The sequence below is a fragment of the Neolamprologus multifasciatus genome, chromosome 13 (genome assembly GCF_963576455.1).
Source record: "Neolamprologus multifasciatus chromosome 13, fNeoMul1.2, whole genome shotgun sequence".
Classification (NCBI taxonomy): domain Eukaryota; kingdom Metazoa; phylum Chordata; class Actinopteri; order Cichliformes; family Cichlidae; genus Neolamprologus; species Neolamprologus multifasciatus.
This window is the reverse complement of record NC_140451.1, coordinates 27,752,153-27,768,772: the sequence shown is the minus strand read 5'-3', so window position 1 is coordinate 27,768,772 and position 16,620 is coordinate 27,752,153. Positions and strand designations below refer to the sequence as shown.

The 16,620-nt window shown below is 44.1% G+C and overlaps 2 protein-coding genes and 1 long non-coding RNA gene across 7 annotated transcripts in view; 2 read left to right on the top strand and 1 right to left on the bottom strand.

The window, feature by feature from the left end:
* Positions 1–11,722, top strand: part of ehbp1 (EH domain binding protein 1) — a 167,847-nt gene extending 156,125 nt beyond the window's left edge. For all 4 annotated transcript variants that reach the window (XM_085183552.1, XM_085183553.1, XM_085183554.1 and 1 more), the window contains 2 exons: positions 4,318–4,432; positions 4,752–11,722. In XM_085183552.1, the coding sequence (XP_085039678.1) occupies positions 4,318–4,432; positions 4,752–4,842 (206 nt within the window). In that variant the 3' untranslated portion in view covers positions 4,843–11,722. The remainder of the gene's footprint in view (positions 1–4,317; positions 4,433–4,751) is intronic.
* Positions 3,167–7,290, bottom strand: LOC146505720 (uncharacterized). Its single transcript, XR_014877751.1, has 2 exons — positions 7,169–7,290; positions 3,167–4,412 (listed from the first exon to the last, which is right to left on the bottom strand). It is a non-coding gene; the product is annotated as an uncharacterized LOC146505720 (long non-coding RNA).
* Positions 9,672–16,345, top strand: otx1 (orthodenticle homeobox 1). Of its 2 annotated transcripts, none has more exons than XM_085183568.1 (4): positions 9,672–9,808; positions 12,050–12,239; positions 12,673–12,824; positions 14,169–16,345. In XM_085183568.1, the coding sequence occupies exons 2-4, from the start codon at positions 12,143–12,145 to the stop codon at positions 14,916–14,918; spliced, it is 999 nt and encodes a 332-aa protein (XP_085039694.1). In that variant the 5' UTR covers positions 9,672–9,808; positions 12,050–12,142; the 3' UTR covers positions 14,919–16,345. The 2 variants fall into 2 exon arrangements, with proteins under 2 accessions (XP_085039694.1, XP_085039695.1); XM_085183569.1 differs by lacking the exon at positions 9,672–9,808 and adding an exon at positions 10,307–10,418.
* Positions 16,346–16,620: the final 275 nt, after the last annotated feature.

Below are 16,620 nucleotides of genomic sequence, written 5' to 3'. Positions count from 1 at the left end.
AAACGGTCAGGATCAGGGCCGAGGCTTCCAGGCCCCTGTTGATGTCGTTTATGAGCATCCTCAGTGATAACCACCTCCTTGTACCGTCTTGGTGTGATGCCAGGCGGGGAAATGCCATCTGTATGCCATGCTCTCATCTCCCTGCCACAAAAATTGATCCACTATGCCCTCTTTATCTGCTTACCGATTCACACCTATGTACGCACACACGGAGCGGCGTCTTGGCTTCCTTCGAGGGCCCGTGTGTGTGTGTGTGTGTTTAAAGTGGACGCCCTCTCGCCATCTAAAAGGGATTTATGCATAGCCGGGTCCCAGAGTTGTTTTTTTTTCTTCTCTCCCCTTGTTACGGTTTGATATGATAAGCTTTTTTATATGTTTAAAATCAATATGTAATCCTATGCAGGAGCTTATCCCTCTCCACACCCCCGACACACACACACACACACACACACCCACAGCCCATTTGTAAATCTATTTGGGCTTTGTAACACATCGGGACAGCGCACTACAGACCCTGATTGATTAGGTGCACTTTGGAATCCGATCACATGGGCAACTTTTGATGATGTCGCCAACTCTTTCAGGCTTGCACACTGACTGAAGAGGCCGATAGCAACAGGCTTCGTTCCACGCGTCGCCGGGCTCGAGTTTTGGTGAATTCAGAAGACCAGTTTGTTTAATTATCTATTCACAGCTCGGGTGTTTGCGTAGGTTGAAGTGCGTCCACGCTTGAAGTTTAATATTCGCATCGTCTCCAGCTGTTTTAACTTGGTGTTTATGTCGAGGACAGGTGCCACCTGTAGTGAAGCTAACGTGGTATTACATGCTGCTAATCGTCACATGAGGCCGAACAGATGCTGAAAATGTTCACATTCATGCCTGGAAAGAAATTACAGCTTTTTAAGAGATGTAAAATCTTTCCTGTGGTTCAGCCTGCTTCACACAGGTGGAAAACCACTTGATTGTTGTATCTACCGTGATGTTCTCAGTCTTCTGCTGGACACGTAGACCAGAAAACTACAATTCTGAATGTTTTTATGGCAAACAGACACAATGAAGCTAAGCCAAACTTTCTCACCTGATACTCACTCAGAGGCTAAAGGCAGTAAATCCTATAAATTGGTAGCTGCCGTCAGCATGTTAAATAGTTTATGAGCCATCAAAGTTATAAAGGTTCAAGTTGTGTTTAAATGTGTTAAGGTTTGTCCTCTTGTAGATAAATTTACCTCCTTGCATGTTGCATGAGGCAGGAAACACTGCTTCACAAAGGTTTGCACTACTAGAAGTATTCAGCGTGTTTTAGGTGGTAGAGCACACCTGACATACACTCATGGAATTAAGGACAATATTAGCTACTTTGTCCACACGTCTGAACAAAAAAGCATCACACAAACGTTGGGAACCTGGGTAAAGTCTGGAAAGGTTCAGGGGTGGAGTGCATGTGTGGAAAATGGCTTCAGAAGCTAACAAGAAAGGCCACCCCCCATTCATACTGCCTTTTCTGGGAGAAAAGGTGGACTGGTACTCTTTTACACGCAGCTTCCCTAAACGTCAGGTCCCTACAGGAGTAAATCACATAGATGGGCAGATTAAGTCACGTGCAGTTATGCAGTCATCTCTTGGCCAAGTAGAGGATGAACTGCTCTGAAACAATATAAACTTTTTTCCTTTATATGTGAACCTCAACAAAAGCAATCTTAGTAATTTAGAGAGAACTTTTCTCTTGCAACTTTTAACCTTTGTGTTTGTTGCTTTTTAGCTGTTTTTTAATTATCAGTCCCCTTCCCCCTTCTCTCTCTGATGACACTTGGATTTCAGCCGAAATCAGCTCTCAGGGCCTAAAGAGGACGAGGGGGTAAAAAAAGCAAAGAAATGAAGGTGAATCAATTTTATTTTGGTGTCCGTGTCCAAAAAAAGCTGCGATTGAAAACCTCCGATGTGATGTCACCGTATTTTGGTATAAAACAGAAAAAGAGGCAGCCAGACGGACTCGGATGCATGAAGGGCGGCCTCGTCCCGCTTTGAGAGAACGGGGCTTTGGACCGGTTTGCTCTCTTGAATAAATTTAGCGTCGGGGATAGCGAGCAGGGAGAGAAGAGGGGGGTGTTCATGGGGATTTGAACCAGCGCATTCTTGTGTGCCTTGTGCAGATTCACATGGTTACCAATGGCGTGCACGGTGAGAGTTATCTGAATACGCACCCACCGTGTGAGTTGTACACACTCCTAAGTCTTTAACCTCCCTCTCCCACTCTCTTATGGAGGGGGGCGTGGCTTACATTGGGGGGGGGGGGGGGGGGGGGGTCTGAGTGGCTGCAGGCTGTTTTGTTTGTTCCTGCGTCTCTGGTTACCCAGCCTGCCCCGCTCTGGTGTTGCCTGGTCACGTCGCTCATCGGCTCTTTTTATTGTTTACCTTCCTAATGAGGGGGGCGGGACTCTGAGACATGTGATTGACAGCAGTGAGCTCACTCATGGGTCCCCTTCCCCTCCCATGCACACCCCGGGTCCAGCAGGTCTTTGGCTTTTTGGCTGAGAAATCCTTTGAAGGAGATTAAAAAATAAAAAATAAAAACCACCTCGTTTGTCGTGAACCCTCCTCTTCTGAGAGAGGATTGTGGGAGATTTATGGCATACATTCCTGTCCCAGTTATCTAAAGCTGATGACTCACCCAATATTCCCCACACTTTGTTCTGATTCTTCCTAAAGAACCACATGTTTTAAAAAAAATAAATAAAAGGAGCAACAAATCCTCGTGGTGCAGATTCAGACATATTTTTGAAGTATTTGTTAACTCCTGAACAAAAACCAGAAGAGTAAATTTGCTTCCCTGAGAGAGAGAAAAATAACAAGGGGGGGGGGGGGCTAGAGAGCCAAATATTGGGACTGTGTTCATTTCGCTCTGTGGTCGACTTCAAAGGGACGAGCGGGGCCAATGAAGAGAGCGCAGACCTTTCAGGACAAACCCACTGGGCCCAGCGTGACACGCACACAGTCTGACTGCCGCAATTTGACTCAATGAGGAGGAGGAGGAGGGGGGATATTTATTTTTAATAAAGCCACACTTATTTTGGGACTGACATTTTACAACATTCCTTTTATTCTCGAATCAATAGCCGGTTAAATATTGATAGAGGGGTGAAGTTGCCTACGCGCCACAGAAGTTCAGTTTGGGTTTGTTTGAATTCTCGCTGGGACGAAGCGGATTTTTTTTTTCAGTTTTATTATGAAACGATGGAGGGAGGCTTTAGAGGGAGACACGTTCTCACACTGAGCTGAGGAGCAGAAGGAGATTTCCTGCCTTTCTCCAGCTTTGAGGCAGTGAAATGGATAAAACACTGCAACCGGCAGCCGTGTGTGTGACACGACGAGAAGTTGAATCTCATTCGGTTTAATTTATGTACAGCATATGTTGTCCTGTCTGTGCATGCTAAGTGTGGTGGTGGTTTTAAACTGCACAAAAAGGTTGCAGTGGGTGTTTAGGGTGAGTTTTTTGGGGTGAGGGAGGGAGGAGCGCTGCCCTGGTGTTGGGTGAATGCAGAGCCGAGGGCGCCAGGCGGATATTCGAGCCCCAGGGGGAGCGAGCGCTCTCCTGTGGGCTGCCCCCCTCCTCCAGGGAGAGGCTGAGGGGATTTGGATCAGGGTCCCACCTGGACCCTGTGGGGCCCTGTGGGGCCCCTTCCTGCAAAGACCCTGGAGAACTGAGAGACGAGAGTCAGGGGTTCACCTACGTGTGTGTGTTTGTTTGTTTGTTTGGCTGAGGAGGTGACATTCAGGGGTTGGTATTTATTTATACGTTTCTGTGGAGGATTTTTGGACCATTAAAACTCAATTTAGGAGACTTTCAAACTTAATTTACTTCAGGATAAAACTAAAAATGTGACAAATACAAACGATCGTGAATGCCGTCGTTCAGCAGAGCTGCCGCTTTAATAGAGCTTGTGTGTTCCTGAGAAGTTAGAGGTTATAAAAGAACGAGAGCCATCTTATACCTGTGAGAAGTTGCACATTAACATGATGTCATCACTGTGCGCGCACCCTGACGGAGCACGTTTACGCGTCACATTTACGTCCCGCTCCATCACAGTCCAGCAGGTCAGTGAGGTGATGAAACTGTTTCTCCGTCTTTCTGATCATCTGCAGTCCTCAAATAAATGAAGCCACATCCAGGAAACCCAAAGATCTTTTTGAAAACACTTCAGTTACAGGTTGAGTCCAGAAGAAGATGTAGGCATCCTGCAGCCTCTGTGTCTCTGTGAGGTTTTTAGAAATATCCTCAGTGTCTCCACCGCTGACTGCAGGTCTCTGGTTGTGTTGCAGACTGGCAGAAGACCGAGGCCCAGAAGAGACGGGAGCAGCTGCTGCTGGATGAGCTGGTCATACTGGTCAACAAGCGAGACGCGCTGGTCAGGGACCTGGACGCCCAGGAAAAAGAGTAAGTTACTTAAAAACACTGAACACAAGTATAAAAACACTGAGCTGCACAGCAGGCACTCCTGTGGTGTCACAGACGTCCCCAAGAAGCTGTGGACGTAGAGAAAGCACGGCGAGCCTGCCCTGCGGTGCACCTGCACGGGTGGGATCTTCCAGGGCGCCACAGGCAGGTAAAAGGTCAGAACGTGGCCCCTGGCACCCGGCCACTCCACAGGTGGTGCAGCGGCGTTCACCGTGGCACCAGCTGTTTTACCTGCATCTGCCCCTTACCCCAACCCCACCCCGAGACATCTGACCTTTTGACCTTTTGCCGTCCGCAGGGCCGAGGAGGAGGACGAGCACCTGGAGAGGACGCTGGAGCAGAACAAAGGCAAGATGGCCAAGAAAGAGGAGAAGTGTGTCCTTCAGTGATTGTCAGCAAACACAACCAACAAATGTAGCCGATAAAAGAAATGTATCACATGATTATTATCGATCGTTTTATTTGATAGTGGAGTCGAGACATTTCTGTCAGTTATTGGAATCCCTTTGAGGTTTATGTTCGGGTCAGATTAACCGCAGAGACTCGGCTGAGCGAAGAGGCCCTGCGACACCTTTGCACCAACTTTTTACGGACTCGGACTGTCCCGCTATTTTATTTTTTATTTTTTTAAAATTTGAACTCTGCTTTACTTTCTCGAGAACGGTACCTGTGTAACAAACATGAATACGTGTGAGACGAGGGCAGCGCACAGCCTGTGTGCAGCTCGCTCCGTCTGAATGTGGAGACCAGGCACAGTCTGTGGTGGATTTGAGGTACAGCACAACAATGGGGGAAATTTTACTCTTATTTGTTTTCTTTTCTTTAGTTTTCTTTTTCCTCCCCATCATATTCAGATGATGAGGTGGGTTGACTTTTCAGTCAGACTTTTTAAAGAAAAACAAAGAGATAACATCGCTCTTTTCAAGCTACTTCATTACTTGACCGTACCTTTTAATTATCTCACTTTTTACTTGTAAAATATCTTAACTTGGGAAGCATTACTGTTCACAAATCTTGACTTTCCTATTGCTTTTTTATCGTCTTGGCTTGAAAGCAGTTTACCAAAACAAAGAAAGGAAAAAAAAAACAAACACTTGTTGTATATTTTCATCACTGCTCTGACCAACAGCTTCCAAAATCTTTTTTTTTTCCTCCATCAGGAGTCATGCAGTCAGAAAACAACAGATATATATATATATATTATTTATTGCCATTTGTCCTATAAGCTGCTTGTTAAGTGAATCTACCATCACGTTTCATTTTGCTCAACGACTTTTGGTTTCTATTTATTGTATTCAGAAGAAGAGAAATATGCTTCCATCTCTTAGAGCTCCACATCTTGTGCAGCTGTTCTTTTTACGTGTGAACATTTATCTGATTATTTATTCCAGTGTCATAACCCAAGTCTTCAGTAATAAAGTCTTTATGATTTCATACTCCACAAGACGCTGTGTGGCCTCTTCTTAAAAAAACAAAAAACCAAGCCGCTGTGGATTTTTAAATCTTTATTTTTATATTTAATGTTTTTTACTCATTTTCTATTTTTCAAAACGCGCACGCACTTTCAAAACTCAGTTCCAAATATTTGTATTTATTTTTTCCTCCCAGTTTAAAGAAATATCTCCAATCCTCGATCTGAACTCTTTTTTTTCCTCCTCTTTCTGTTTACATAATTTAAAAAGTTATTGAAATGCACGCCTTTGGCTGCAGCCCCCGCACATAAGTGGCCCCTATCACCGCCTCCACCGGCGAGCGTTGCGTTTATTATTCGGCGCTCTGTTCAATTCCCCTGCGACATGTGCGCGTGTTTATAAATTAAAATTGGCGGGGTTTTTCTTTTCTTCTTTGAGGTCGGTGTCGAGCAGGTTCCTCCGAGAAAGATTAGAGAGATCACTTTGTTCCGAGCAGATGTTTTCCCCCCTCTCTCACACCTCTCTCTGGGCCGCTCCTATGCGCGCTGAGGACGGGCTGCAGAGCTGGAGAGGCTCGGTCACCCGCAGCCACGGATGAGGGGAGGAGGGCGGGCACAACAATTGGTATTAATTTTCAAAGATGTAGAAAAAAAATCACACCCTTAAATTCTTAAAGTGTCCATTTTAATTTGCACCATTTTACTGAAATGAAGTGTGGAAAATGTTCCTGCAATAAAAGCTCCGGATGAACAAAGTGTCTGCGGTTTAACCCTCCTCTCCGTCCCTGCAGGCAGCCTCCCATCCCCGATTAAAGCAGGAAAATCGGTTGTGACAGCAGACGTCCTCCCCGGCCTTTCTAATACTTTCAAATTAATTTGCTGATTCGTTTCTTCTCTGCTTGGGACCGACTGTACGCGCACATTACGCACTCTGCGTCCCCCGAGGCGCTTTGTTTGACTTTGTATTGCAGCGCGTTTATCGCAGGCGCCTGTGATCTGGAGGAAAAAGAGCAGAGCCTGAACGGTGCTGAGTGTGTGTGAGTGTGTGTGAGAGAAAAATCTTTAAAATGATGCACACAACCTGTCGTTTACACTTAACTTATAAATTATTTTACATGCAGCATTTTAAAGGCTGTGTCCTTACACAATCATTCATGCGTAAAACTGAACTTTTAAAAGTTTATACTTCCTCTAAATTACTTCAACTTCACTGAAAACGACTTTAAACCATTTTAAATGAATCACTACATGTTTTTAATTTGGCGTTTTTGCATTTTGTTAAGAATAAAACGGTTGAAACCGACCTGTCCTACCTCCGCAGCATCGCCCGGCTTTCTTTAACGCTCCAGCAGAAGCAGAAGGAGTGAAAATTTATTTGGAGTCGTTTTCCTTTTTTCGCTGAATAAGAGCGAGGCACTGCGTAAAAAAAAAGCGGCGGTGGCTCGGCGCTGCTGTGCAGCTGAGGATCCTTCAGCGAATGGATTATCTCCTGAGCTTTGAAGTCTCCTGGCCTCACCTCACAGGTGCTGAGCGCCGCTCGGCCTCTGCGTTTTTCACTTCCCTCGCCCGCGCCGCCGTCCAAAAAAGCTGCACCTGAGGGAGCCGCGGTCTCTGCGTGCAGCGCCGGGGCTCCTACAACAGTCCGTTTTATGCATCATCGTTTTAATAAGCACCGACAACATCCCCACAGATCCCCGCTTCCAATCCTGCCGGCTGAAGGGACAAAACTTTTCCCCCTCCTCTCCTCACCGCCTAATCCCAGGCTTTACCAGCTCAGCATTAAGAAAATTCAACTGCAATTTGGGATTAGACAAAATACTCTTATTACAAAAGGTTGGTGCAACTTGATAACTTGATACTTGTTCAGGGGTTTATCTCGGGGTCTTACTCACATCGAGAGAGGATGGAAGGGGGAGAGGAAAAAAGCAATGCAGGGGAAATGTCAGAATAAACCGTCTCTTTTGTGTTGTGAGGGCCATATTTGTTGAATGGCCTTTTTGCATAATTTAACGGAGCCTGTGTGTGCATGTGCAGAGGAGAGGAGAGGAGGGGTGGTGGTATTTCGGTCAGAGCCTTCACCGGCCCTCTGACAGCTCGGACTTCAGATGTGGTGGAAATAAAAAATGGATAAAAGGTGCGTGAAACCCAAATCAAATACCTCCACTTTAGGCCGCCTCCTCTCTGCGCACACAGCCTCCCTTCAATCAAACGGGCCTGATTTCTCTTTGATTTTGGCCTCTGCGTAAAAACACGGACCTGCACAGAAAGGTGCGTTCAGGTGCGTCTGTAACAAGCATCACTGCAGGCCTACGCACACAACCTACATATTTTTTTTGTAATTATTATTATTGTGCTCTGCAGACTTTTGATGCTCAAGTTTCTCTGTCAAAGTGCTCTCATCGATGACTTTTAAGTCCCATCGGCCTCCACTTTGATACTCCTCCTCCTCCTCCTCTTCCTCACTCACACACACACATAAAATTTTAAGTTCCATCTCTGCTCTCTCTCACCCTCTCCCTCTCTTTTTGAGCATTAGCTCGCTTTCAGCTCGGGCCTCATTTACAAAAGTTTGTGTTTTTGCAGAGAATAAGAAGCAGCATCCCCCCTCCGACACTCGGTACCACTCAGGCCAAATCATAAAGCATACGCAGTGTTTTTCTTTAAGTGCGGAGGGTTAAAAACGTGTTAAAAACATCAACACAGGATTTGATTCAGTGACCGCAGCTTTCTGCTGCTGATTCTTCTTCTGTGGATTCTTCTTTTTCCTCCGCAGTGAGTTGGAGGTCTATCCCTATTAAACTTTACGTCAACCATCCTCAAATGTAATTCTAAATGGGGATTAAACCTCATTCATATTCATGAGACTGGTGTGTGTGTGCGCGGGGGAGAGAAAAAAAGAAGGGAGAAGGCGGGGAGGGGGCATCACAATAAAAATCAAAATGGATAATTTTAACTTCTATCCTCTGTTTTGTGGTTCTGTGTCCACTTGTTTGTGGTTAAAAAAATGGCAGAGAAACAAACGGTGACGGTGACCGTAGATAAAAATGTGGCTGAAGCTTCGAGGCCTTTTCTCGTAAATGTGTGTTGTTTTTTTTAGGAAATAACTGCCAAACTACAGCGGGGGTTTTCTCGGGTTTCTATTGCTACTAAATCTTGATTTGTAACCTTTGGCATTGAAGCGTTTGTTCGTCTGTTTTTTGTTTGGTGGGGATCTTTTCAAAACCCCAGAATATGTATTTTAGGTGGGGAAAAGTCAGCACTAAAGTTTGCTGACAATCCCAGCAAAGATGCTCTATACCCGGCATGCAAACAATAAAAAACTGGTTCCTGTGAGGTGCGAGTACCTTCTAAATTCTTCTTATACGCACAGCAGAGCGCAGGCCTGCAGCCTCTGAAGCACCTTCCCCTGCAGGCCTACGAAACATTTCCATCTTTTTAAAACCGCTCTGTGGTTCCTGTGGTCCGGGACTGAGAAGAGGAGGAGGAGGAAGGGTGGTGGGGGGAGATGAGTGGGAGTGGGCTCTCCCCCGGCTGCCTCTGCTCGCCCATAGGTGGCCTGCGCCGTCCGTCAGCTCGCTAGCCCTCGTTGATTGGCTGCAGGAGGCGGATCCGCAGGTGATCCTCCGCTCATAGAGGCGCGGGGCGGAGAGAAGGTGATCAATCTCCATCCATCTCCATTAGAAATCACCTTAACACTCTGACAGACAACGACAAACCCCCTGAAAGCAAATGAGTTTGATTTATTTGGCTGTAAAAACGGCCGGAACCGCACCGAGGACGCGGCAATGCTGGTGATGCTGCTCGGTTTGCGCACTGATATTTGTTTCTGAGAAAGTCTGCGGCCGCTGCGCGAGTTTTGTGCCCCGCAGACTTCCTGCAGCTGGATAATTTTTACTCGCCTCTTGCGGTTCGAGCGCTCGGGACAAGGGAAGGAGAACAACAAGGTAAAGTTTCCTGTTTTCTTTCGCTGATTTTACGCAAAATCTTCTGGTTTGTGCGCATTTTCGCTCCGAGGAACTCTGAGCCGCGGTTCATTCACGAAGTAACGCTATAGCTAAAGTACAAAAAGATATTAAAATGTATATATTTTTTAAAAAAACTGAAACATTTTTCATGAATAACCTGTACCACGCACCTGATTTCAGTTTGTACCGCTGCACTTTTATATTGAATTTTTGCGCAGATATCAATTACTCAGCACTGTCAAGGACTTCATCTTGAAGCCGATAAATCGAGCCAACTTCCTCCTCCTTTATTTGTATTTTTTTTTTTAATATTCCCATTCCTGTAAGTTTTTATTTATTTTTATTAAGAGCAATTGTCCATTAAAGACTCTGAAGCGCTCAGCAGATAATTGGAGAGGCGTGTTTTTTTTGGTTTTTGTTAATTTATTTTGCTGATAAGGACCCTTCTGAAACGCTCTCTCTCCCCGGAGGTCTAATCTAAATTCTAATTGAGTTCATTTGCACGGAGATCTCGCCTTTTCACTCCGGCCTGGCTGAGCTGGAAGCGCGTTTTTAAAGAGCTGCTGGAATACGCGTTTGGCACGCAGAGGTTTGGTTTGGTCATTGTTAAAATAACCCCACTAATTTAATTCACACTCCCGGGTTGCGTGTTTTTAAGCTTCAGATCAGTCTGCACGCAAACTAGTTTCTCCACCCGGACTCTTTGTGTGTGTGTGTTTGTGTGTGTGTAAATGTTTTAGGAGCTGCTGAATATGTAGATATAATTTTGCTTATTTTCCTTCAGGTTTGCGTCTTTACTTAACCAGCAATACTTTACTAGAAACAAAAATAAAACCATGCAGGGTTTTATTTATTAATTTTCTCTGTCTCTCTCTCTTTTGTTTTTCTTTTTTAAGAGCCGAAAAGTAAAGAAGACCGAAGTGTTGCTTTACTAAAAAATACAATGCTAAATGTATCTTTTTAATCCAGTAAAAATCCAAAATTAAACAAATTTGAACTTTTTTCCAGCTGAATTCGGTCCTCACTTTGCGCACCTTTAAAAGAAAGCACTAAAATCGACTCCTCGCATCCTCAGCCTGGTTTAAATATAATAACAGAAGCTGGTTGTGAGAGAAAAATGCGTTTCACGTTGGTGGACTTTTAACTGAAATTCTCAGCCGAGGACTGAAGAGCCACAGGAGTCCTGCTGTGGTCAAAAACGCACACGAAGTTTGTCGATCTGAAAGAAACAGAATGAGCCAGAACAGAGATTTTTTTGTTATAAATGTAATTTTAAATTGATTGTTAAACTACACCGATAATCTAGCGTTTTGTAACTCTGCGTGTGTGTGTGTGTGTGAGAGAGAGAGAGAGGGAGAAAATTCAGGCCTACACACACCTCACACACACATTTTATTCATAAGTTTTATTAAGTTTGCTTTTGTTGTGTAAAATAACCAGATTTATATGAAAAATACACCGGTAATTAGGAATTATTTTTAAAATTGCAGGTTTGAAAAAACAAATACAAATATGTGAGCGCAAAAAACTGAAGGCAGATGATTATTTTGATTTGAATTATTAATACTACGGAAATGTTTACCCGCGTGTTTTTGTTGTTTATGTCGAAGTAAGAGTGCGCGTGCGTGATTATTTTTTTGGAGGGCTGGAATAATTTGCAGGTCTGCTGTAAATAAACGTTGTTATAGTTGGACACACACACAAGACAAAATGCAAATCTAGTTTCTCCTTTTATAACTTTAGTAAAGTCTGTGGGGAGCTTTCAGGTTTAAAGTGTGGATAAATTCTGCTTTGCAAAATAAAAGCTTTGCATTTGTCTCTCTCTGCGCTCGAGTCTCGGGCCGTTTGGCCCTCTTAATCCTAAAAAATAATCAAATAATCCTGAACACTTTTTTTTTTTTTTTTGAAGTTCATAGTATTCTGCACCAATTAAAAGGTCGATGTCTAGCTTGAATTAAATTCCTACACTATGATTTCCTGGTTTCTTCATTTATTTGAAAATAAATGCGTTTTTCAGTTAACCGTGTGTTGGGAGGGGGGGGGGGGAGTGAGTGGAACCTGGAAAAGATTTGTGAAGAGCTAGAGGTGATAATGATCGTGATAATAATAAAATATGACGGCAGTGGTCATCAGTGTGAAATACATACATGTAGGAATTCATCTTGTTTTTTGGTGGCGCACAAACTTCTCACTTGTTTGCGGTGTCTCCTCTCCGTGCAGTAGCTGGAATCGGCCCCCTGACCCGCCAAGCTGCAGCATCGGGGGAAACTGAACCGCTGGCCTGAGCTGGGTGGAGCAGTGACCGCCTGTAGCATGATGTCCTACCTCAAACAGCCCCCCTATGGCGTCAACGGCCTGGGGCTCAGTGGCGCTGCCATGGACCTGCTGCACCCCTCAGTGGGTTACCCAGGTAGGACCCCCCCACCCCCCACCCCAACTCACACACTCTGTCTCTCAGCCACACACACACACACACACTTTTAACATACACGGTGCACCTGGACAGAGGCATGCGCAGTAAACATGAGCTCCAAATCAAGGGGTTAGAGTTAAACAACAAGAAACGTTTATAATAATAATAATAATAATAATAATAATAATAATAATAATAACATTGCGTGTTTCACTGTTAAAATGGTAAAAACAAATTTTAAAATGTACACACAATAAAAATGTAAACGTAAAACAGTAAATAAAAAGACACAATTTCTTTTCTAACACTCAGCCAACAGCAGAGCAGGACAGGCTTGCATGTCGCTACCACTCACCCGACATTATTTACAGGTTTCCTCCGTGTTACTGACGCGGTTCTCCGGTCTTTCTTTCCTCTTTCTTCCCCGCAGCTACTCCCAGGAAGCAGCGGCGGGAGCGAACCACCTTCACCCGCTCCCAGCTCGACGTCCTGGAAGCTCTGTTCGCCAAAACCCGGTACCCGGACATATTCATGCGGGAGGAGGTCGCACTGAAAATCAACCTGCCCGAATCAAGAGTCCAGGTACAAAAATAAATAAAAAGTTTTAAAAAAGAGACATTTTAATCTCTGCTTCCGCTGACATTAAGTTAATGTCTTTAGTGTGGTTGACCGTATTTTTAAAAAGTAGGACAATGAAGACCTGCAAGTTTAGTTAAAATAGTCAAACGAAGATGTGAACTTACTCTTATGAACTTCAAAGTAATTTATTTAAAGAGTTTATTTTCTTTATTTTCAAAAACCTCTCATTTAAATACATTTTGTCCCTTATCTCCTGAGGGACTCTTAATGACGTCATTTGCGTCTGAATTAAAGGTTAATTATCGGTTAACGCTCCAGCTAGCAAGCTACAAACTGTACAGGCAAATATCTTAGATTATGGTACATTTATGTCCCCGTTTTCATGCTACTAAATCATTAACCTTTTTTTTTTTAAGAGTCACAAATATTTAAGTCAATTATGGGGAAATTAAGAGTGATTCCTGGGTAACTTTAGGTCTTGTATGTACACCAGTAATGCACTGATTTTAAGAAAAGGACAACAAAAGTCACGCAGATGGCTAGATGCTGGTTAGATAATGAGTGTAATTAAAATTACACACATTGGTTTGTTTATTAGTTCCTCAGTAAAGTAAAATTTAGTAGCTGCCTTTCTATTTCTTTTTTTGTTTTGTTTTGTATTTGGCTCAATACACTGGTTTGTGTGGCATTTTGTTTTGTCCCACAAACCTCATAGTACTTCATTTAATTTCAATAATAATAATAATAATAATAATGATAATAATAATAATGATATCATAGACCCGGGTAGGCTGATGCAAACAAACTGAATTTACTAAAGATTATTTTACAACAGAATCATTCAATTATTTTTAAAAAATTATATTTATTTTTTACATTTTTGATGCTCTTCAAGTACAGGTCGTGTAATTCCATCTGAAATATGAAGAAACCAAGACTCAAACCTGCATATACTCCAAACATCTCACTGGTGTACTCCAGTATTGAACAAACACTGCTCCTTGAAAGGCATTAGGGGAAATCCAAGGCACAATTCGAGTTATTTTCAGAATGTGTGTAAAGCAAAATGCTCTACACAATCATACCCTCTCTGTGCTCTAGAGTTACTCTACTGTGTGGTGAAACTCAATAGCCTGTTATCTTAGACCCGTCTACCAGGTATGAAATTAGACCCCTGGCTGGTCCAAGCCAAGGGGCCGGGGTGGAAATGAACCTTGATGGCTAATAACCCCCAATTTTCCTCCATAATGTACTCCCACCATGGCCCAGGAGGTTCTTTTTTTCCTGAAATGCTGAGGCCGGTGTCGTGTAGGGTTGCTAACTCCTGGCTGGTGTTTGTGGTTGTAGGTGTGGTTCAAGAACCGGAGGGCCAAGTGTCGCCAGCAGCAGCAAAGCGGCAGCAGTGCCAAAGCCCGGCCGCCCAAGAAGAAGTCCTCTCCGGCCCGGGAGAGTACCGGATCTGAGAGCAGCGGCCAGTTTACACCTCCTGCTGTCTCCAGCACGGGCTCTTCCTCCTCTTCATCCTCGTCCACCAATCACACGGGCCCAGCGGCACTCAGCAGCACCTCTACCTCCATCAGCACCGTCTCCTCTATATGGAGCCCCGCTATCTCCCCCGGAAACGCTCCGGCTCCTGCCGTGGCCCCGCTCCCTGAGCCCGGGCCCCCATCTAATGCCTCCTGTATGCAGCGTTCCATGTCAGGCTCTGCTGCAGCCGCCACCTCCTACCCCATGTCCTACAACCAGACGCCGGGCTATGGCCAGGGCTACCCCACCCCTTCCAGCTCCTATTTTAGCGGCGTGGACTGCGGCTCCTACCTAGCCCCCATGCACTCCCATCACCACCCGCACCAGCTCAGCCCCATGACGGCCTCATCCATGTCGGGCCACCCGCACCACCACATCTCCCAGTCGTCAGGCCACCACCACCATCACCACCACCACCAGGCGTACGGCAGCTCCGGCCTGGCCTTCAACTCCTCCGACTGCCTGGATTACAAAGAGCAGACTGCCGCCTCTTCATGGAAGCTCAACTTTAACACCACAGACTGCTTGGACTACAAAGACCAGGCGTCCTGGAGGTTCCAAGTCTTGTGATCAGGCTTTCTTCCCCACCCACCCGCCACTGCCCGCCCTGCTTGTCTGCTCTCTTTTATTTTCCAGATTAGCTTACTGCTTGTTTTTTAAAAAGACAAAAGAGTTTATGAACCATAAGACAACAAGATAGCAGCAGGAATGCTCAAGTATCGGACTTCCTTCTCCCGCTCGTCCTGTTTCAAAGTTTAAAAAAAGAAAGAAAGAAAGAAAAAGACAGACCTGTAAAGAGAAAGCATCAGGAGCAGATTTCCTGAAGATGAAGAAAAAGGGTTTTTTTTTTAAAGACACCCCTCCTTGGGATAAGCTTAACAAAACTGTTTTTCCAAGAGTCATTTCAACCAAACTCCTTTGACCACCAGCTCTCTGGATGGGAGGAATATTTTCCCCTCTGGTGCACCGACGGGAACTGCCTGCCGTGCCCTCTTTACCTCCATCGAGTCCTGTATAGTTTTTATTATTTTCTGGAATTTGTTATTTTAGGATGACAGAGATTTTTAGTCAGCTGCGCACAGGAGCTGAAATATGTAAATATGTATTTGGGTCAGTTACAGTGACCATGTTTAGTTGTTGTTTTTTCTTTTCTGAATTTAAAATTGTTTATTACCACTTTGAAAGAAAGAAAGAAGAAAAAAAAAGAAACTGTATGTAAATCTTCCCAAATATTCCAAAGAGAACAAATTGGCCATAAAGTTCAGCTTTTATATCCACCTTGTTTTACACAGCAAAATTTGAAATGTCTTGGGGGGGAAACTCTAAATCTAAACTATAGATGCAGAAACTATTCTGGGACATTTTTCTTTTTTCCAGATATTATTATTATAATTATAATTATTATTCTAGCTTCCACGTTTTCAAAGCAGACCACCTCTCTGGGACATGTTTGAACCGCAGCACTTGGCTTGTTATTGGAGTCAAAGCTTTTTATTATTATTATTATTTTAACTCTTCTGGGGGAGGAGAGGAAAATGTGGATTTATAGCTCCAAAAATGACAGTGAGATGTTGAATGTATCTTTAAAGGCGACCACCCTTACATACATGTTCATCCAATAAAGATCCGTTAAGTCATATTTTATTTTTCCTTGTCTCACTTTGATTCCCAACAGGGAGTCGAGTTTCTTTTTGTACACCATCAAATTACAAACTCGACACTGCTGTTTTCTCTTATTTGAACTAGTCACATTTTTATTTAAAAGCTTGTTGATTTTTGTCCCCCCCCCCACCCCCATCCCCTAATTATAACGGGGGTAAATGCAAATTAGGCCATAATTAAAACAAGCCGTGAACGCCGTGTAGGCTTGCATTTCCATTTTAGAGAGCAGCCGTTTAATCCTCTCAGTGTCTGCCTTTAAATTGAAATGCTGACATCTCTCCTTGCTTTAGGGAAGCAAAGTGTCTTTTAAAATAAAATAATAATCATATATTTTTTTTAAAGTTAACCTCCTTCACCAAACAGTCCAAACAGTAAGCCGGGAGACAGCTGATCGAGGCGTAATTGAACGCAGCGCTGTAATGGCGTGATAATTACTCCTGCGCCCCGAGTTGGTTTCTCCAAAATATCCTGCAGGAATTTCACCGCCTCTGATGCGGTAATTACGTAGGTGGGGCCAGGTTAGGGGGTCACATGTAAGTGTGTGTGTGTTTAATGCGTTTCTGCTCCGGGGCAATATCAAAAGGAAGGAGGGGGGTAGTTTTAAAAAAAA

Excerpts from the sequence above, each read along its gene's own strand:
- otx1 (XM_085183568.1), top strand. The coding sequence starts at position 12,143 with ATGATGTCCTACCTCAAACAGCCCCCCTATGGCGTCAACGGCCTGGGG. Across the intron at positions 12,240-12,672 it reads CCCCTCAGTGGGTTACCCAG|CTACTCCCAGGAAGCAGCGG; the intron begins GTAGGACCCCCC and ends TCTTCCCCGCAG. Across the intron at positions 12,825-14,168 it reads TGCCCGAATCAAGAGTCCAG|GTGTGGTTCAAGAACCGGAG; the intron begins GTACAAAAATAA and ends TTGTGGTTGTAG.